This window comes from Artibeus jamaicensis, unplaced genomic scaffold, assembly GCF_021234435.1.
Source record: "Artibeus jamaicensis isolate MK-2021 breed Jamaican fruit bat unplaced genomic scaffold, CSHL_Jam_final contig_64, whole genome shotgun sequence".
Classification (NCBI taxonomy): Eukaryota; Metazoa; Chordata; class Mammalia; order Chiroptera; family Phyllostomidae; genus Artibeus; species Artibeus jamaicensis.
The window spans coordinates 2,119,491-2,139,436 of NW_026521911.1; the positions used below are offsets into that span (position 1 = coordinate 2,119,491).

At 63.6% G+C, this 19,946-nt stretch overlaps 2 protein-coding genes across 16 annotated transcripts in view; one reads left to right on the forward strand and one right to left on the reverse strand.

Annotated features, from left to right (window-relative positions):
• Positions 1-288: 288 nt before the first annotated feature.
• Positions 289-18,406, forward strand: RELT (RELT TNF receptor). Of its 9 annotated transcripts, none has more exons than XM_053670790.1 (12): positions 294-395; positions 10,592-10,749; positions 11,884-11,954; positions 12,941-13,015; positions 13,134-13,300; positions 13,503-13,582; positions 14,301-14,558; positions 15,617-15,697; positions 15,998-16,079; positions 16,252-16,506; positions 16,929-17,127; positions 17,254-18,406. In XM_053670790.1, the coding sequence occupies exons 3-12, from the start codon at positions 11,907-11,909 to the stop codon at positions 17,299-17,301; spliced, it is 1,293 nt and encodes a 430-aa protein (XP_053526765.1). In that variant the 5' UTR covers positions 294-395; positions 10,592-10,749; positions 11,884-11,906; the 3' UTR covers positions 17,302-18,406. The 9 variants fall into 9 exon arrangements, with proteins under 9 accessions (XP_037004565.2, XP_053526765.1, XP_037004572.2 ...); XM_053670791.1 differs by lacking the exon at positions 294-395 and adding an exon at positions 8,876-9,782; XM_053670792.1 differs by lacking the exon at positions 294-395 and adding an exon at positions 9,813-10,194.
• A 201-nt stretch (positions 18,407-18,607) lies between these two features.
• Positions 18,608-19,946, reverse strand: part of FAM168A (family with sequence similarity 168 member A) — a 187,759-nt gene continuing 186,420 nt past the window's right edge. For 6 of the 7 annotated variants that reach the window (XM_053670796.1, XM_053670795.1, XM_053670797.1 and 3 more), the window contains one exon: positions 18,608-19,559. The gene's annotated coding sequence lies outside the window, so the exon portion shown is untranslated. The remainder of the gene's footprint in view (positions 19,560-19,946) is intronic. The other variant, XM_053670793.1, reaches the window with a different exon arrangement.

Consider the following 19,946-nt stretch of genomic DNA (forward strand, 5'->3'; position numbering starts at 1 on the left):
GGCACTGGTAATAGTGACGGAACCTGAAGTAGCATCCAAGTCTCCAGTCTATCTTGCATCGCTCAACCCCTTCTTTTTTTGTTGGATGCCCGCCCAACCTCTTCCGCGCTGTCCCCTGCAGTTCCGGGAGATGCGAGAGGTGGCGACTCGGAGCAGAGCGGCAGGGCGAGAGACCCAGAGCCGCTCCGGGCCCCAGGGGGGGCGGGGCGCGAGCCGCTGTCTGACGTCGGGGGCGGGGCCGACGGCTCTGACGCGTGGGGGTGGGGCTGTGCCCGGCACGGGCCCGGCAGACTATTCATTCAAAAGGCGCGCAGCTGGTGCGGCTGCCCGTGCGCTCGCAGAGAGGGGCACGAGCCGCCTGGAGCTGGGCTGCTGGAGCTGCGGCGGGCTGCCAGGTAAGGAGGGCACACCGAGCCCCAGCCCGGGGTTCGCTACCCCGCGGCCGGGCCAGAAGGGTGCGGACCCGAGTGGCGCCCACTGCCTCCCCGAGTCTGAGGAAGTTCAGCGGCGCGGCGGATGCCGCAGCCCCCCGCCCCCCCCGCCCCCCCGCCCCCGCATCCTGTCCCGGAGTCTTCCGCACCCGGGCTCCCGCCAGTCTCCGAGCCCCCCGCCCGGGACCTGCGCGTCCTGCGGCCGCGACTCCAGGCACAGTAGCGCGCTGTGTCGGAGCAGCGGGGGGACTTGTGCGCGGAGCCGGCGGGCCCCGGAGACGCCCCCGGCCTGGCAAACTTGGATCAAGACCAGGACCGGGTGCGGGGTGTTGCGACTGCAGCGCGGGGCGGCGGAATGGGGGGAGTCTGAACGGTGTCAGCCCGTGACTGTGGGTGACACGGCGCCTGAGGCGGCCCAGCCCAGGCTAATGTGTGGTCGTGCCACTGGGTGGTGACGCGGGGCCAAGCGGGAGACACAGAGGGGCTCTGTTTGTGATAGGCAGAGTGTCTGTGTGTAAGAGTGACCCCGGCCCACCGTGAGACCCCGGGTCACTGGGGTCACCGATTGTGTGTGGCATAGGGTGTGACCAGAGCAGGCCCAGGGCTGCTCTTAATGTGAGTGTGACATAGAGGGAGAGGAACCCTAGGTGACGGAGACCCAGCCGAGAGTCACTGGGGTCAAAGTGTGTTTGTGGAGTCAAGTAGTGTGTGTGTGTGTACACGCCTCAGGGCAATGAGTAAGTGGAGGAAGGAGGAGGGACCTCAAAACCCTGCGGGCAGATGAGGGGTGCTCTGAGGGAGGAGCGGGGAGCCAGGGGACAAGGGTCTCTCCAGGACTTTCCTCAAGAGGGCGCTGCTCAGGAGCTCAATTTAGTGAGGTGGGTGGACCCTTAATGATTTGCCTTGGCAGAGTGACGGGGCCACGGCTGGGCCGCATCTGGTGGGGCGACACCTCTGGAGCACTTGGGGGCCCTTGAGGTAGCCTCAGACTCCACCTCCCAACACACACGTGTCCTGGAGGCCTGGCAAAGCTCTGCTCCCCTGGTAACCTGTGTTCTCACTGGGCCCGGGCTCCATCTTGCTCTCAGACTCTGCTCGCCCTGGGCCTCAGTCTCCCCACCTGCGTGCACACTGAGGTGTCCAGCTGTGAGTAAACTGTGAATCATCACTTTGGGATCCTCTATTGTTTTGGGGTCCACCACCTCTGTTCTCCCTTTCCTCTCCTCAAGCAGAAAAACTGCTGTCGGGGGCTGGCGTAGGCTGTCTGCTGGGGACACAGTGGCCCCGGGGCTACACCCAGGTAGGTGCTGATGACAGAGGGGCCAGGCCTGAAATTCTGATGACACTGACTTCTCTGGCCCAGGCCTCCTTCCTTCATCTCTCTGGGTACCAGCAGCGAGGGCGTGGACTTGCTCCCCACGAGTGTGGTCTCTGATATGCAGCCCTGGCGCAGGGCCCTTCAGCATTTGGGCTGGGCCTGACTGAGGCGCCCACTGCCACAGTCAGGTTCGTGCAGGGGCCAGGCCAGGAGGGGTGAGGGAGCCCCTGCCGAAGGATCTGGGAGTTCTGTCCCCCACTGACACCCTCTGAAAATGTCGACTGTGTTCTGCTAGGGGTGGGGGTAGGAAGACAGGCGTGCGTAACACTTTATGCAGTGCCCTTTTGAATCCTCACAATGGTTCTGAGAGTGTGACTGTTTCAGAGAGGGAAACTGAGGCTCAGTGAAGCCAGTGACTTGTCCAAGGTCACTCACAGTCAGGACAGTGCCAGGAGTGGAATCCAGGTCTTCTGGCCCTGAAGCCCAGGGAGGTGCTTGGAGAGGGCCACCCACCTTCCCAACACAGGCAAACCTTGGAGACACTCCGGGTTTGGTTCCAGGCTGCCGTAATCAAGCGAGTGTCGCAGTAAAGGGAGCCCTGATGCTTTTGCTGGTGAAGGGTCTCCCTTTGAACTTATAAAATGCACAGTGAGATGACATGTGCCTGTAGCTGCTCATGGCGTAGCTGGGTTTCCTTCTCTCAAACCCAGGCCGGCCAGCATGGCCTTGCCAGGGCGTGCTGTCGTGAGTTCTGAGTGTGGCGTGTGTTTACACACACGTCTGAAACTTTGGGTTCTGTGGTCTTCCCACTCTTCCTCCTCCTCCTCCTCCTCTCCCCACCCCAGTCCCACTCCTAATCAGAGGTAACCAGAAAGACCTGTATCTTGCCTTCTAGAGCCTGCAGTTGGTTTTGGGACCAGGCCACATAGCTCTGAAGAGTGTCAGGAGGCAGCAGCACAGCCCAGGCCACCAGGGTGGCAAGGATAACTGAGAGTCCCCGTTGACCTTCACCGTGCCTAAGAGGCCCTGTCCCCCTCTTCAGAGTTGCCCTAGGGTCCCTTTCCCAAGTCCACCCCACGCTGTGGTGGGGAGCAGGCTGGGAATGACGTTGAGCTTGTGCCCCACCCTCTCGGGCCTTAGCCTCCCTATTCCCCCCCCCCCCAGGCCCCTGCTGGCTCTGCCCACTGCCGCTGCCTGGCTGAGTGCTGGAGCTGGGGCTCAGGGTGTCCCTCTGTCCGCTCTGGAAGGGCTGGAACTGTGCTTCGTGGGGCTGATCAGAATAGCCGTCTTGGTCTCCTGGGGCTGAGCCTGAGTTATTTCCATCCCCAGCACAGAGGTGGAAATAGCTCAGGGCCCAGGAGGGGGGAGATGAGAAGGGCTAACCAAGGGTTAATCTCCTTTCCTGGTTTCAGTGGATGGAGGCCCCCAGCCCATCCCTGCCTGTGCCCTGCTCAAGCCAAACCTTTCTGGGAACTTGGGTCTCCTGGGATGGTAGGAATGACAGTGGACCAGGCCAGGGTGCACGTGTGGCCTCAGGTGGGCCTGGTGTGATAGCCACTGGAGGAAGGTGTCAGTCCGGCCAAGGGCGGGGAGGGGGCAGGGAGCGCCCTGCCACTGCTCTGCTTGTGGGCCCAGTCCCACTTTACAGAGACAGGGACTGAGGGTCAGAGAAGCCCAGAGACTTAACCTAGAACCCCAGAACCCTGATGCTCTGGCTCTCCCCTTCCAGCCAGGTCACTCCCACTGGGTCCCCCACGTACTCCCAGGTGCAGGCCTTACAAAATCAGGGTACTCCCAGGTGCAGGCCTTCACAAAATCAGGGTACTCCCAGGTGCAGGCCTTCACAAAATCAGGGTACTCCCAGGTGCAGGCCTTCACAAAGTCAGGGCTCCCTCGTGCATCCCTGCTCTGGCCTGCTGCCCTGGCCTCTGCCCTGTTTCCCCGCACCCGTTTCCCCGCACCCTCCCCACAGTAACTGGTTCTGCCTCTAAAATACAGCCCAGACGCCATATCCTAGCATCGGGTCTTTTCCTCCCAAGGCGCTTTTGAACTTTACATCTTCACCCTCATTTCTCCCTACCAGATGCCCAGTTCTACTCTGCCTTTGCTTTCACTGTCCGCTCTTTGCTAGAACCCTCCTGGCCATTCAGAGTACAGCCCCAGCCCCCCTCAAAGACCCAGGAACCCCCTCCCTGCCCAATGCGAGTCCCTCTTCATCATTGCAGTTCACCTGGCAGGTGTCCTTCTCACCTCTGGGAACAGGCACAGGTGCGGATCACCTCCAGGAACCGCCTGCCTGCTCCTGCTGCCCTGTCTGTGCTGGCTGGGCCTCTGAGGGTGTCCCTGTGTCCTGGGGTGCACAAGGAGGTTTGCAGGGTCTCTGTGAGGGTGGGGTGGGGTGAAGACTTGAGGCTACATGGTGGGCAGGGCAAGTTTGGGGCTTGCCCTGGGTCTTCCTCAGGCACGGCCCTTGTTCTGGGTCAGCCGAGGACACTCGCAGCAGAGGCCCTGCTGTGCACCGGGCCCCGGGCCTGGGGAACCTCGAGCAGCACTGATAGGGACCTGCGCCCCTTCCCACACTGCTTACTGGGAGCTGAGACTCAAAGAGCAGAGGGGACCTGCCCTAGACTGAGGCACATGACCACTGGTGCCAGAGCCTGGCGCTCAGGCGTATGCCCAGCCCCCAGGTGAGGGCCGTGGGACCATCACAGAAGGAGCAGGCGGGCTGCCTGCAGTGGGGGAGGAAGCGATGGAGGGGCTGTTCAGTGCTTGTCCTGGCTGGGCAAGGCCAGGCGCCCTCTGCCACAGGGCCAGCCCTCCTCCCAGCGTTGCCTGAGACCAGCTCGAGGGGCCTGTTCAGCCCCATTCCCACTCAGTGCTGGGACTCAGGATGCACAACGGCACACCCTGGCGAGGCTGTGCTTGCCCGCCTGGGTGCTGGGACGTGGTCTGTGGCAGAACTTAGCACCCTCTCTAAGTTCTGGCTGCCATGAGCCCATGGGTGCCGGGGCCTAGGCTTAGTGCCATCAGTTGGGACTAGGGTGACAGGGAAGAAAAGAGGAAGCCCGTGCTGTGTCCCCACTGTGTGTCCAGCCCTGGGATGAGGACCTGAGGCTCTCACATCCTCAGCCTTTTGCCCAGAGGGCCCACAGTCCCCTCCAGGTCCCAGCAGGGGAAGGAAGGCCCAGAGAGGAGAATGGCCACACGAGAGCCTGGTGCCACTGGGATCCTAACCCACGTCAGTATGCCTGGGAGGCCAGAGCTTTTCCCTGGGCCACCCTGGGAAAGATGAGAGCTCTATAAATAAACTGCCCATGTGGCCCTGAGTATGTGCCCTGGCTACTTGGCACAGACGGAAAGTGGTGGAGGGGCCTCTGCAGCCAATTAGAGGCGGGGTCTGAGCGTGGGAGGAGGGGCATCCAGGAGGGAGGGGCATCAGCTGGGACCTCCTCATTGGGCGGAGGAAGAGGGAGCTCAGGGAGGGACCTGGGAGCCCGCAGCCCCTGGTCCTGCAGGGCACCCAGTTTCCTGCATGTGCCCCCCTGCCTCCCTCCCCTGGGGGAGACCACACACAATGATGGCTGAAGGGGCCGGGGGAGGGGAGGGTCCACCCCGGCAAGGAGGACTTCTTGCAGGGGGTGGTTCCCAGGCTAAGGCCTGATTGTAAAAAGAGCCACTGTTCCCCTGTGAGTTCTGGATCCTCTGGCAGGCCAGGAGGTCAGCTGAGTAGGCGCGATTGCCCGAAATTACAGAGGAGGAAACTGAGGCTCGGAGACGTGGGGCTGGGTGCCGACCACTCAGCACCCCTCCTCAACCTTCCCGTGACTCAGCTGGCCTGGAGCAGGTGTCCACAGGCCCATATGGGGTTGGGAAATGGGCACCCAGGGTCTTCCCCGGGAGGCCAAGGCTCCGCCCCCCATGCCACTGGGACTGACGTTGGGTTCCCTGAAGCACCCCTGCCCACTCCGGAGCCACTGGGTGACCTTGGATGGACACCGATCCACTCTCAGCCTGGCACCTGGTGGGCTGTGGTGAGAACCAGTACTCGGAGCAGAGGCCTGGCTTTTCCGGGGCCAGCACTGTTTACTGTGGCTCCGCTTACCCCTCAGCGCCCCTAGAGGCAGGGAGGAGCGTCTCTGTTTGCAGGGGAGGACCCTGAAGGCCAGGGAGGGTGAGTAATTTGCTCAGGGTCATGGAACCTTCGGTGCTGAGCCACAGCTTGAACCCAGGTGTGGCTGCCCAGCACCCACCCCCTTCTGCTGTCATGCTGACGCCAGGCTCTGTTGGTTAGGGGTTGCTGGAGGGTGGGGGAAGGTGTCTGTCCCCAGCACACTAAGTCTGGAGGAGACAGAACGGGGCAGGCGGGGGCTGTGCTCAGTCTGCCGTCAGTCTCACTAGTCCTCAGCCAGGTCAGCCCGGTTGGGGTGACAGAGCAAGGCCTGTGCTGAGCAGATTCTGGGTCGCCCTGGCACCTTAGTGACTTGACCCCAGCTGTGTGGCCAAGGCCGAGGTGGCTTCTCAGAGGAGGAGGAAGCAACAGCACAGGTGGGAGGGCAGTGAGGTGCCGTCCAGCCCTCCTAGGCCCCTTGCCACCCGGTCGTGGGGGCCAAGGGAGACAGCCTAGGGCAGCCCAGCCTCCCTGTGTGGCCTGAGCAGGGAGCCCGCAGCCCTAAGGGGTGCAGTGGGGGCAGACCAGGGCCTGCAGGAGCTGGGGGCTGCCAGGCCTGGGGGTGGTGTGCTGCCCACTCCCCCTCGGGCTGGGCCAACCTTGTCAACTTTGGCAGTGAGATGTTACGTAGCACTCACTGCTCAGTCTCTGAGCCTGGTTTCCTCATTCGTGAAGCCCGGGGCCCTGTCTGTGAGGGGTCAGTGAAACCCGGCCTGGGAAGGGAAGGAGGTGTGCAGTGAGTGCTTAGTGTGGGTGGTGGGGAGTCCCGGCTCTGCCCCAAACAACTGTCTGGTTGTGGACCATTGTCTCGGCCCAGAGAAGGGGCAGGGGTAGATCTTCACGACCCCAGACCAGGAGAAGTTGGCCAGGACCCTCTGGCTGCCTCAGCCTTTTTTGTAGCCTCAGAACCACTTAGTCCCCTCAGCCTCACCCGCCCACTGCACCTCGCTGAGGGGAGAACCATGCCCAGCCCCTGGGGGCAGGCCAGGGAGCAGGATTAGGGGCCAGCAGGCACGGAGTCCTCACTCCAGGGTTGTGAGCTGGGACATCATAGCTGCCCAAGGCTGGGGTGGGGGTGGGAACCAGGCGCCGGTCTCGCTGAGGGGCCCTGAGGCAGCCCAGCGGGTCTCCGGGCCCCAGCCTGTCGGCAGCCCTAGGGAGCAGGCCTTTGCCCCAGGATCTCTGCTTCCTCCGCGGGAGCTCCCAGTCCTCCCTGGGCTCCTCCTCCTCACAGTGCCCTTCCCCTGGAGCTGGCAGCCCTGGGGTGGAGTGGGAACAAGCACAGAAACAGGGAACCCCCAGATGCCCAGAGACCCCGGGGTGGGGCGCACCTTTCTTCCTGGGCTCTCGGGGTTCTGTGCAGTAGCCCCCTGCTTACTGCATCCCCTGGCTGCCTGGCCTCTGCCGTCAGGTTGGCAGATGCCCCGAGAGCATGTGCTGTGTGTCAGGGCCTGGGCCAGGCTCCAGGGAGGGTGGGAAGCAGTGACCTCCCACAGCCTCAGTTTACCCAGGTGTGAAACAGGGATGGTCACCTCTCCCGTGAGGATGAGGGCCGGGCCCACAGGCACGAGGGGCATTTCCCTTCCTTGTGAGGAGGACGGGAGGACATCCTAGCTGCACTCACCGCCGCCACTGCGGGCACTGCCCTACTTCAGCCCCAGTTGCCAGGGAACCACTGGGCTCCCGCTAACCTGGATTTCTCTACTGATGGGCGGCCTTTGTCTTCCTGCCTCTGGCACAGCCACTGCCGAGGGGCGGGGGACCAGGTCCAGCTGTGTTTCCAGGCAACCCTAGCCTCTGGAGGCGGCAGGGTGGTCCTCAGGCCCTAGAGCTGTGGCTGGGAAACAGAACGACCCGCCTCCCCTCCCTGCCCCAGGTGAGCACCCGCCTCCCGCCCCAGCTTCCCTTGGCAGGGAGCCCGCTGAGACAGTTACTCCATGCCTGCCCCTCCCTGCTGACCCTCCCGGGCTCCAGCAGGTCCTGAGGGGAGGGCAGGCTTCTCAGCTTGCAGCCAGGTTTGGCGTGCGTGACCTAGGTGCTGCCCACCCACCTCCCCAGGCCCCCTCCCCTCCTGCACCCTCCTCCCTCCCAGATTCTCACCCTGGCCCACGGCCCCTCCTAGGCACCGGACCCTGTGCCAAGCAGTGTACGTAATGTAGGCGAGTTTCACTTATACCTTATACCCGCCTGTCAGTGTCTGCTGTTTCCCTCACAATTTACATATGGGGAGGCCCAGGCGCAGCAACTGCTGTTTGAAAGCCTACTTTGTACCAGGTCTTGTGCTGAGTATGTATTTCATGTGCATTCCCTCCTCTGCCCTCCGCGTGGTGGAAGAGGGTCCGCAGCAGTAGCACCAGTGAGGAGCAGAGCAGAGCAGGCCAGGCTGGTCTCCCTGAGTTAGTCAGTCCCGGGCTTCAGGTCCAGTTCAGGCCCCCTCCTCAGCCCAGCCTCGGACTCCTTAACCATTAACCTGTTCTCCAGTCCTCCCAGCCTTGGCAGAAGCTGGACCCTGTCCCGAGAGTGCCTTTTCTGACCCCAGCCCCGCACCTCCTGAGTTCACGTACACCTCCCCACACACCGGTGCCAGGCCCTGTGCTGGGCGCTGGGCCCGGAGGGCAGCAGCCAGTGAGGAGGGCCCCACGCAGGGTGGTCAGTGCAGAAGGGGAGGTGGTGGGGGTCTTCCAGGAGGAAGTGACTTTGAGCTGAGGGCTCTGAAGGAAGAGTAGGTGTTGCCCTGGTGATGGGAGGGGTTTCTGGGCAGAAGAAACAGATACCGACCAGTGCGCTGGGATGAGCGAGGCACCTGTGGGGGCTGCAAGGGGCCCAGGGTAGCGGGGGCGGGGCGGGGGCGGGGCCAGATCATGAGACCAGGCTCCTGGGCGGCAGGCAGGGTGAACCGGAGGCCACGGGGTGGGCACGGGGCTGGGAGACCTTCAGCATTTGGTGGCGTTGACGCGAAGGCTGGGGGGAGGCTGGGCGCCGCCCACCGCCCCTGCTGCCGTTCTGGGAAAGGGGAAGCTGCAAGGCCAGCGGCACAGCTTCCTCTTTCTGTGCAGCCCCCAGGGCTGCACCTCCCTGGTGCTCCGCGTCTCTGGCTTGGGGCCCTGGTCAGGGCTTTGTTAGCTGGCCTTCCTCCAGGGAATTTCTGGTTCTAATTGTTCGGGTATTTTTGTGGAGGGTAGGGGTAGGCTGAGTATGAGGAAGCCCCTGCTCCCATGAGCCTTTTTGGGGAGCCCTCCCGCCCCAGACGTGGGCCGGGGAGGGTTTTGTGGTGAATGAGACAGCGTCCCTACCCCTGGTGCTGTCTGGTGGGGGGGTAAACAATAAACAAGCAAGCAAACGAATGCTTAATTACCTGCCTGGGCAGGAGGTGCAGCAGGAAAGAAGGGGCTGGGGAGGAACTCCCACGACCTACTTCAGGCTCCTCACCTCATTTAAACCTCACACGGCCTGGCCCTGGCAGGTGATGTCCCCATGCTGCAGATGAGGGGCTGAGACCCAAGGAGGTGAAGTCGGGGCTCGGGTCCCTCGGGAGTTGGTGGGGCCCCAGCTAGGAGGCTTTGCTCAGAGAGGAGTGGCCTCGAAGCCAACTTCCTTCTCTGCCCTGGGGCCCCATGGGGTTCTCCTCTGCCAGGGGCACCCGGGCAGGGAGAGGAGGCTCAAGGCTGCATCCCAGCCCTTCTCAGGGCCTTGGTTGGGCCCCCTGCCCCCTCTAGGAAGTTTCGGGAAGTCACCGACTGCTCAGCCTCTAGGACAAGGCAGTGGGGTTCAGGTGGAGCCCTCTCAGACCCCCACTTGCTCTGCAGAAGGGGCTTCCATCTGAACCGGCTCGTTGATGGAGGTTCTAGTGCTCAGAGCTTAGACGGTGGGTTCCCAGTGCAGAGGGGATGCCAGGTGGGGGTGGGGGAGTAGGCCAGAGCCGCAGGTGTGTCTGCGTGTGCACAGCGTTCCAGGGGGCTGGCTGGTGGCTGCCTGACCGGGCAGGCCCACCGGGAGCTCAGTCTGGGCCGAGTGTGGGGCTGGGGAGCAGCCGTAGCAGAGACTGGGGGCTAGACTGGAGTAAGTGCGGGTTTCCGGTAATTAGAAGGTAGGTAATTGGAAGGCGGCAGGGCCAAGCCCGGAGCGTGTGTGAATGTGCCTGAGTGGGTCCACGCTGGCTTTGCGTCTGGGCCTTCAGACACTCACTTTGCTCCTGGAGGCCTCGAGATCACAGCGCCCTGTCTGCCTGGAGATGAGCAGCTGCCCAGCTCTCCCCGAGGGCTCGGGTCGCCCAGCAGGTGCCCACGGGGCCAGGGGTGGGCCAGGGGCCGTCTCTTCTGTGGCTGCAGTGCCTCTTACATTTCACTCCTGACCTCACCCTCTGGGACCGCCCTGGCAACAGGGAGGGGTGCTGGGTCTGGGGATGGGCAGGGTTTGGGGACCAGCCTGGGGACTTGGGGCTCGTGGGCAGGTCTGTGGGTTCGATCCTATGAGGAGCAGGGGGCCATGGGGAGGTGGGCTTGAAGGGGAGCTGTGCAGGTGGGGCGAAGGCCCACTTTGGGGCGGGAACTGGAAAGGAAGACGTGTGACCTGGGCAGAGGGGGGCGGGGCGCGGCAGGGCCTGGGGACTTCAGCTGAGGGGCGCTGACTGCCAGGCGCAGCCTCCACTCTGCTCTGCCCGACATTCTGTCCCAGGTTTTACCCCGAGCTGGCCTTGGGCTGAGAGCCGCTGCCAGTGACCTGGAGAGTCCCGTGGTGTGACCACTGCCCCTCCCCCTCCTGGGGTGTGTAACTCAAGCACCTGGCCTGTCACCCAGCGAGGACAGATCATTTTCCTCTGGCTCCTTTTCCAGGTGGGAAGCCCAGGCCACCCACAGGCTGAGGGGCCCTTGTGTGACCTGGGTTTTACTGCCGGCAGCGCTTGTCCCGAGGGGCTTGGCCTCAGCTGGCTTGGGGCTCCAGGCAAGGTCCCCTCAACCTGCTCGAGGCCCTGGGCCAGTGGCTTGGCTCCCCAGTGCCCCCCTCGCCCTCCTGAGCCGGAAGCTGGGCCTCCTGGGAACCCCTCGCCGGGAACTCCCTGGTTTTGCCACAATCCCTTTTGTTGTCTGATCCCTGCCAGCAGCCGCGGCGGCGGGAGACTCGAGAGGAGGCTGGTCCCAGCCTGAGGGCTTGGCCCCGGCCGGTACCCACTGCAGGGGGACACTCGGTCTCTAGGACATGGGTCCACCGTGTGGTTCAAGCTCCCTGATGGCAGGGACACTGTCCCTCTTGTTCATGTTCCAATTATTTCCTGTGCATGGCACACAGTAGGCACCCAAGAGAGGATGGACGCTGCATGCTGGCCATGGTGGCCACCTCTTGGGTCTGCCCCCGATCCTCTGTGGAGAAGGCAACAGGGCATGGACGGGGGACACGGGAGGGCAGGACTGTGGTGGAGTCAGGGCAGTACGGGCAGGAACTTCGGGGGCCAAACCCAGCTTTGGGGAAAGGTGGTCTAGAGAGGCTTCTGGAGAGAGACGCTTGTATTGAGCTTTGAAGGGTGAGAGGCAGGGCCAGCCCGAGGGTGAGCGTGCCCTCCGCCACAGGGAGCTCTGACGGGCAGGCGCCTGAGACACTGGGGTGGGAGACTGCAAGCTCTCTCATCCCTGGGGCTGCAGCCACGGGCTTCCTTCCTCCCAGGCCCCCTGCCCAGGCCCCGCACCTGGCTGTTCATGGAAGGGGAAGGAAGCCTGTCCTCCTCCGGGAAGCCGCCTACGCCTGGCAGACCCTGCTGCTCCCCTCCAGTCAGTCTGTGCTGCCCTGGGAGGCTGGCCCCACACAGGGCACCCCCTCTTCTCAGACTTGGGGGGGCGAGGGGTGGCGGCGAGTGCTGGCCAAGCCTCGCTGGCACTGTGCCCGCCCCGCAGCACCTTGCGGAGGCCTGCCCAGGGCTGTGGCAGAAGCAGGCCTGGCGCGGCCTCCTGCTGAGCCCCCTCCGTCTGCCCTAGGCTGGGGACCACAGGGCCCGAGGATGAAGCTGACCTCTCCACCACACTGGCCCCTGTCCTGCTTCCTTGTGGTGAGTTGGGGATGGGACGGGCAGGGATGTCAGAGGAGCCAAGTCCTGAGGCCTGCGCCCCAGGGCTCAGGAGGTGCAGTGTGAGGGCTGCTCGTGTACCCCGGCTGAGTTGGGTCGGGTCGGGTGGGTCAGTTCCCAGCTGTTCCTGTGACGCGTTCTGACCCTAGGCAGTGCCTCTGGCCCACACTGATTGTGGAGCTGGGAGCTGGATCTGGGCCCTGAGGGGTTCCCTGGAGCCTCATGTGTGGCATTCTCTCCGCCCTTCAGGGCAGCTGGCTCTACTTGGTGCCCCTCCACCCCCCAGAGCGGAATCAGAGGACTGGGGTCTCCCCAGAGCAGGTGGATTCAGGCCACACACTTCATATCTGAAAAGGGAAGCAGAGAGCTCCCTGTGGAATGGGCTGCAGAACCAGATTGAGGAGAACCTTCCCGCGGGACTCTCAGGCCCTGTGTGGGTGCAGGAGTGTGGACGGGCTGGCCGGGCGTCATGGGGCGTCGTGGGGCGCTCCCGGACGACATGGTCCTGGAGACTCAGCGGCTGGAATAGGAAGCGGCAGCTGCTGATTTGGCCCAGGGCTGATGAGCAGAGGCTGGCTGATGACAGGCCCAGCTGTGGTTTGGGGCTGGGCAGGGGGGCAAGGCAGCAGGAAGAGAGGAGTTCGGAAGCATTTCCCCTCATCCTGGAGGATGGAAGGGGAGTGACTCAGAGACCCAGTGGCTTGCAATCCTGACCAGACCCATCTGGGGCTTTCCAGCTCTTCCCAGAAGCAGACGTGTGTCCTCCCCACCTTGGCAGTGGCCATGGGGCAGGTTTAACCTGCAGCGTGAGGGACTGAGGTCAGAGGTGTCCCTGAAGCCTGGGGGAGGGGCCTTATGCTGTCCTCGGCCCCCACTCCCGGGCATCAGGAGCGGTGGTGCGTAGGCAGCCCCAGGAGGCCACAGCCCAGCACTTTCTGCTCAGTGTGCCCCGCCCATTGTCCTTCCAGCTGCTGCCCTGGCCTCTGGCTACGCCGACATCAACGGCCCCTTGGCAGTGCCCGCCTGGGGAGGAGCTCGACCTGGTGAGCTCTCGCCCTGCCCACCTGCCTGTCCTGGGAAGGCTCGTGAGGGCCAGGGGCGGACTTCCCAGGGACCTCAGGCCTGGCTCCGGGATTCGTTCTCACCCTTTCCCTCCCACAGGACCCGGGGCGGGGCTCACTGTGCAGGTCCTGCCCCCCGGGCACCTTCTCAGCCTCGTGGGGCTCTGGCCCATGCCAGCCCCACTCCCGCTGCAGCCTTCGAGGGCGGCTGGAGGCCCAGGCAGGCACAGCAACTCAGGACACACTGTGTGGAGGCTGCCAGCCTGGGTGAGCCGGAGGGGGGCTGGGGGCTCATGCAGAGTGGCCAGGACTCTGGATCCTGGGGTCCCAGCCTCACCCCGCCCCTGAGTGGGCCTCAGCCCTCCCATCTGTGAAACCGGTGGGTGAGGACCGGTGTGCGTGTCCAGTAGGGAGTGCAGCCTCTTTTGAGGAAGGTTCTGGATCTCGGTGACATTTTTCTCCTTTGTAGGTGGTTTGCTCCTTCAGAGGTTCCCCGTGTTCCCTGCCAGCCATGCTCCCGAACACCTCTGGGTCCTCGTGGCTGTGACGGTGAGTGGCCCAGGGGGCTATGACTGGTGAGGTTATGTGGCGGGGTCTGGTGAGCTTGAGCCCAGGGACCCCCACAGGGTCTATCCAAGGCCATGGGGTCCTCATTTCCTCAGCTTGTGGGGGGGGAGTGGCAAACAGCAGGAGGGTGTCCAGCAGGAAACGCCATTGTCCCACTGGCTGTGTGTCGGCCTGTTCACCTCTGAGTGCCAGAGACCATCCGGCAGGTGGCAGCCCCGCCGGAGGGCTCGCATCCTGACCTGTCTGCCCTCTAGCCTCGACCCCTTAAAAACCCAGGCAGACGAGTGTGGGCACATCAGCTTGTACACACACACACACGCACGCACGCACGCACGCACCTCCTCTCGCCCGTTGAGTCAAGTCACCTTCTGAGGCGGCTCACTCGTGGGCCAGGTGTGGGAGGCAGGGCCCAGCCTGAGGAGCACACGGCGGGTGAGGCTCTGACCCTCCGGGGCCTGAGGACGCTGCTCTCAGGCTGGCTCATCAGATGGGCACAGAGCAGGGGCTGCAGGTGAGTTGGCCTTTGCTTCCCCAGCATGGGCGGCTCTGGACACATCAGCACCCCGCCACACACGTGTGCGCGCACACACTCATATGCACGTACACACACACCCCTGACGTGGGCCCTGGGCCTGTGTGTGTGTGTGTGTCCCTCTCTGCGTCCGTCTCGCTCTGAGCCTGTGTCCTCCATGGTGCTCAGAGCGGAGATGGCGGACCCGACGTGGTGTGGAGGTGGCAGCGGGGGCCAGCAGCACCGGGGAGACACGGCAGCCTGGGAACAGCACGCGGGCTGGCGGCCCCGAGGAGACGGCCGCCCAGTACGCGGTGATCGCCATCGTGCCCATCTTCTGCCTCATGGGGCTGCTGGGCATCCTGGTGTGCAACCTGCTCAAGCGGAAGGGCTACCACTGCACGGCCCACAAGGAAGTCGGGCCCGGCCCTGGAGCTGGAGGCAGTGGTGAGGCCCGGCCCGGGGTCCTGGTGGGGAGGCCACCCGAGGGAACCTGCACGGCCTGGAGGGTCTGACTGGGGGAGGCCACCCGAGGGCAGACTGGGGGCGGTTCTTGGAGGTGCTGTGTGCCAGCCACCGAGGGGGACACCGCAAAACAACAAGATGGAAGGAAGGTTGGCGAGGTGGCGGGGCAGAGCAGAGGCTTGTCTAGTGGCTTTAGTGGGATCCCAGTCTGGGTGGGGCCACGCCTGGCTGTGGGGTCTGGACTCCTCAGGGCTACAGCTGTGTGTAGATCAGGGGTCAGACTGCTTGCTCCTTACTCAAAGTGACCTCTGACCGCTGGCCTGAAGGGCTGTCCTGGGCAAGCACCAGGAGAGGCTGAGGTTTCCTGGCTGCAGTTGGAGTTACGAGTCCTGGGACCAGAGGGACAGATGCATTCCTCCCACCCCAGGGCCGTGGGCCCCCTTTTCTTCTCCTCACCCCCTACGCTGAAGGCCAGCAGGACTGGGGCCCTACATGCACATTTATTGCCCCCAGGCTGCCTGAGACCAGCCAGAGCCCTGCCCACCTCTTGACACTAAAGTCTGGGGGGACAGGCAGGGCAGGGGCTGTAGGCAGGAAAGTGGAAACTCAGGCCAGCCCTCCTGGGGCTGGCTGCCCTTGTCTCCCTAGCCTAGGACAAACTCAAACTACTGGCTGTTACCTGGGTACGAGTCCTAGGAGCCCTCTGTTAGTTACATAGACAGGATGGCACGCAGGGAGGTAACAGGCCTGGGACTGGCTGAGCAGTGAACAGGCTGCCCCTGACCCCGCACACAGCCTCCGCAGGGACCGTGGAGTTGGGTGGCCCTGACCCTGCAGTGGGCCAACAGGGAAGTGGGGCTTTGGGTGCAGGAGGTGGCGATGCCGAGCATCTCAGAGCTGCGGCCTGGAGCAGGTTTATAGACACCCGGGCTTGGAGCCTAACTCTTAGGGAGGCTTGGGGCGCCCTCTGCTGCCACATCCTGGTGTAGCTCGAGAGTCTGGACTTTCCCAGCATCTCAGTCCTTCTTTTCTGACCCCAGGGAACAACTCCGTCTACCGGGCTGAGGACGCCAATGAGGACACCATCGGGGTCCTGGTGCGCCTGATCACGGAGAAGAAGGGTGAGGGAGGGCGTGACCATCCCTGTGCCCAGGAAGGAGGCACAGCCTGGGAGGCAGCCTCAGGGGGCAGATCCTGCCAGGTCCCCACGAGCCAGCTGGGCCCTAACACCAGTGAGGCTGACGGTGCTGCCCCACTCCCTCCTGTTCTTGCCTGAGGGGGGCTGCGCTGGGTGGGAGAAAAGGCACCTGGCCCAGGCAGGGAGCGGGTGGTGAGCAGGCAGGGGGTTCGGTGCAAGGGTGGGGGTCCCGGGCGAGTGCCCCTCACGGCCTAGAGCCGGTTCTGACTTCAGCTGTCCGCAGAGAACGCGGCGGCCCTGGAGGAGCTGCTGAAGGAGTATCACAGCAGACAGCTGGTGCAAACCAGCCACATGTCTGCGCCCAGGTGAGTGGGCAGGTGGGTGAGCAGGGCCCATACCCAGCTGATCAGCCCGCCTCCTGGGGACTCACCACTTGGGTGTGCCCCCTCTTCTGTCACCCCAACTCCCCTCCCCTCCCCGTGGCCTTTCCTGGTCCTGGCCCGGCCTGGTGACCACTGCCACCCGTGCCCTCCATAGGCTGCCGCCCGGACCCCCCAGCAGGCCGCACATCTGTCCGCATCACCACCACCTCCACACCGTGCAGGGTCTGGCCTCACTCTCCGGCCCTTGCTGCTCCCGTTGTAGCCAGAAGTGGCCCGAGGTGCTACTGTCCCCTGAAGCTGCAGCTGCTACCACTCCTGCTCCCAGACTCCTGCCCAACCCCGCCAGGGCTCCCAAGGCTGGGGACAAGGCGGGACGCCAGGGGGAGATCACCATCTTGTCTGTGGGCAGGTGAGGTGGGCACAGGCGCAGCAGGTTCAGGGGGAGACATGCCTGGGGCGAGGAAGCAGGGCCCTCAGCTGAGCCCTGAATACTCTGCTTGGTGAGGGCCCACCCTTCCTGGCTGCGGTGTGCCTCTCTGGGCAGTGGGGGGGGCCAGGGGGGAGTCAGGTCCGCTCAGCTGAGCTGTCCCGCCTGGAGCCATTGAGCCCCCAGGGCAGGGTCCTGGCCCCTTACCACACCGGGGCCCTTAGGCAAAGGGCCTACTGCAGCCTGGGGTCAGGGGCGTTGGGGGCTCGTCTAACACTGGGTGAAAGGGCAGGGGAAGGGCTCAGGCCCCGATCCACGAACTTGCCGTGTGACCCTGGCGGCACTGTCTTCCTGGTCCGGGTTCTTCCTCTGACTGGGGAGGACTGCGCTACCTCTCCACACAGGTTCCGTGTGGCCCGGATTCCTGAGCAGCGAACAAACGCACTGGCCTCGGAAGTGAAGACCATCACAGAGGCTGGGCCCTCGGGGGGTGATTTCACTGACTCTTCACAACCTGGCCCCCCCACTGAGCAGCGGGCACTGCTGGGAAGCAGTGGAAGCCATATTAAGTGGCCAAAGCCCCCAGCAGAGAAGAAGGCTGAGGTGAGGTGTCTACCCTGACTGCAGATGAGGCAGGGGTGGGGGTGCAGGGGCCCCCAGGCAGGTGCCACATTCCTGAAGCCCAGGAGCCCCCGGACTGAGCTCTGGCCCCTCATTCCTGCCCCCCAGGAGAACCGCTATGTGGTCCGGCTGAGTGAGAGCAACCTGGTCATCTGAGGTGCTGTCTTGTCTGAGGATACCGCAGGCCTGTCCTGGGGGGTTCCGAAGGCTTCCTGGAGGAGGTGGAGCTGCAGCTGGGCCCGGAAGGATCGAGCAGCCACGGCCCAGCAGACAGAACGGCAGAGACCGAGGCCTGGAGGTGGGAGCGTCTGCCCCAGTGAGGAGGCCGGCCAGCGGGCACCGTGTCCAGGAGCAAGCTGAAAGCCCCACCCGTCCCTGTCGCCCAGTTGCTTCCCTGCAGGATGCCCTTGACCCTGGGCCCTGGTCAGATCCTAGGGGCCCACAGCACCCTCTGTACCATCAGGAGGCTAAGCCCTGATGGTGGGAAGAGGCCTCTGCCTGGCACTAGTGGCCCCACACCTTGGTAATCAGCCACCGCCTGCCTCAGTACAGGGCCCTCCAGCAGATGTGCCTCCCCTCCTCTTGGGGCAGACAGTGTGTGGGCTGGGAGTCTGGGTTCCTGGGTTCTAAACCTGGGCAAGTCCCTGGACATCACTGGGTCCAAACTTTTCTGGCTGTGAAGTCTCAGTGCCCAGGGCCTGTCCAGCTCCCCGTAGGATCTGGGCTGGGTCACGTGACGGGAGAGCTTGCCTCCTCACCACCCCCTCAAGTAGCTTTACCTGGCCCCACTTTTGCTGCTTCCAGGTTGTCCACCTTCAAGGCCCCCAAGGGGCTGCCCGTCCACGCCTCTGCCGACAGGGGCTCGTGCATGTGCCTGCCTCCCCTGCTCTTTTTACTGAAACTGAAAAACAGACTTGATCTGGGTGGGGCTGCACTGGAGCCCCAGCCTGCCCAGCTGCCCCCAGGGTGTCAGGAGCTTTGGGGGGGGCGGGTGTGACAGGCTGGAGAGGCACTTCAGGCCTAGGTGGTGCGTGTCCCTGCGGTGTTGGTGTCTGCCAGCCTGGGCAGTGCGGGCAACAGCCCAGCCCGTCTGTCTGCACCCTAGTTCAGCAACCTGGTTATTTATGTGGGGCTGTGCAGGCACGGCCTCCCCCCACCCGTCACCCCCGTTCCTTATTTATTGGGACTTGGCCGTCGTCCTGTCCTTGTGTCTCCATCCACATCCATCTGTTGAATAAAAGGTGGGATAATGGCATCACGAGGAGCCTCTGCCCTGGCCATCTGTCTGTCCGCCGAACAGCTCCCTGTGGCGCTGTGTGTGGGGTAAGCCGTCCCTGCCCTCCGGGTGCCCTCTCTTTGGCAGCAGGTGAAGTGGGGCGGGAGGGGGCCCGTCACCCTGTCCGGTTCCCCGGGAAGCCCCAGAGGCGGTGCTGTCCAACGGAAATGGAGCGTGTGCCAGGCATGTAATTTAAAATTTTCTATTAACCACGTTTTAAAAAGTAGAAACAAACAGGTGAAGTTAATTTTAACGATATCAGTAATGCATTCTATTTAACCCAGGCGATGTCTATAATGTTTTCATTGCAATACACAATCAGTATAAAGTGATGAGTGAGCTGTTAGTATCTCTGCTTTGCAATCTGGTGTGTATTGGACACACAAACCACACCTCATTACGAAGCAGTGAATTTCAAGGGCTTCACAGCGCCCGGGGCAGGCAGCTCCTTGCTGGACGGCGCGGCTCCAGAGGGAGTGGGGCCCGGAAGGTGGATGGGGTCACACAGTGCGGGTGGAGCCCGTGGAGGGGGAACAAGTTCCACCGAATGGTGACAGAAATGCAAAGGCCAGCTGACAAGTACGAGGAGTTGGAGCGGCTGGAAGTAGAAGCCTCTTGACAGGTGTGGAGATGGGGGATGGGGAGAGGGTGGGCACTAGGAAGCCATCAGCCAGACCCCAGGGACACCACGGGGCTTCTAAAGCATGCGGGAAGGGGAAGCACGGTCAGCTTGTCCTTGGCAGGTGCGGAGTGGGAGCTCCGGGGGACATCCGGGCAAGAGGGGCTGGGGTCCGGGCTGCAGGGGTGACAGAAATGGATGGATCCACCAATAGATTCTGAGGACACCACCACCAGGCGTAGTAATGGGATGTAGGTTGGGGGTTAGGGACAGCTGGGACAGCCAGGTGGGTGAAGAGGTGCAGTCCTGGGGCACCCGGGACACAGCCCCACTGGATGTGCTGAGGCATCTGGACGTGAAGGCCTAGCACTCTCGAGACAGGTCTGGGGTAGGCACCCTCTGGAGGCACTCACGTGGGTACTCCAGCCTGGACTGGATGGGGCAGGGACGCGTTCCAGGGCAAGGGCTCAGGGCAGACTGCTGGGTTGCTCCGGGAAGGCAGGCAGGAGGGGCAGTGTCCTGGAAGCCCGGGAAGGAGAAAGTGGGGAGCAGGGTGGGTCACAAGGCCAAGTGCTGCTGCTGCTGTGGTGTCAGAAGGACAGGGCGTCCAGTTTCCAGTTTGGGAGACGTGAGCGGGGCGGCCCGAGTGGGCCAGGCCATAGCTGGTGGGGCCCTGGACTCCAGGGATGGGGTTTTCAGTTCAGCCTGGGTCCTTCTGGTGTTTGGTGTTTTTTCTTTTTCAACACGAAAGAGGGCACATTTAACAACTAACTGGAAGGAGGCCCAAGGAGAGGCAGAAGCACCGCAAGTGACCTTGATGGAACCGGGGGAGGTGTGGGGAGGACTCCTGTGGGGCGCCCAGGCCACTGCTGCCTCCCGCTGGGCCCACAGGAGGCCGTTCTCCCG

Bases quoted from the DNA above. Each gene is read 5' to 3' on its own strand.
- RELT (XM_037148669.2), top strand. From the start codon at position 10,050: ATGTGCCTGAGTGGGTCCACGCTGGCTTTGCGTCTGGGCCTTCAGACA. The intron at 11,955-12,940 runs GTGAGTTGGGGA...TTGTCCTTCCAG, and splicing joins CCCTGTCCTGCTTCCTTGTG to CTGCTGCCCTGGCCTCTGGC. The intron at 16,507-16,928 runs GTGAGGTGGGCA...CTCTCCACACAG, and splicing joins ACCATCTTGTCTGTGGGCAG to GTTCCGTGTGGCCCGGATTC.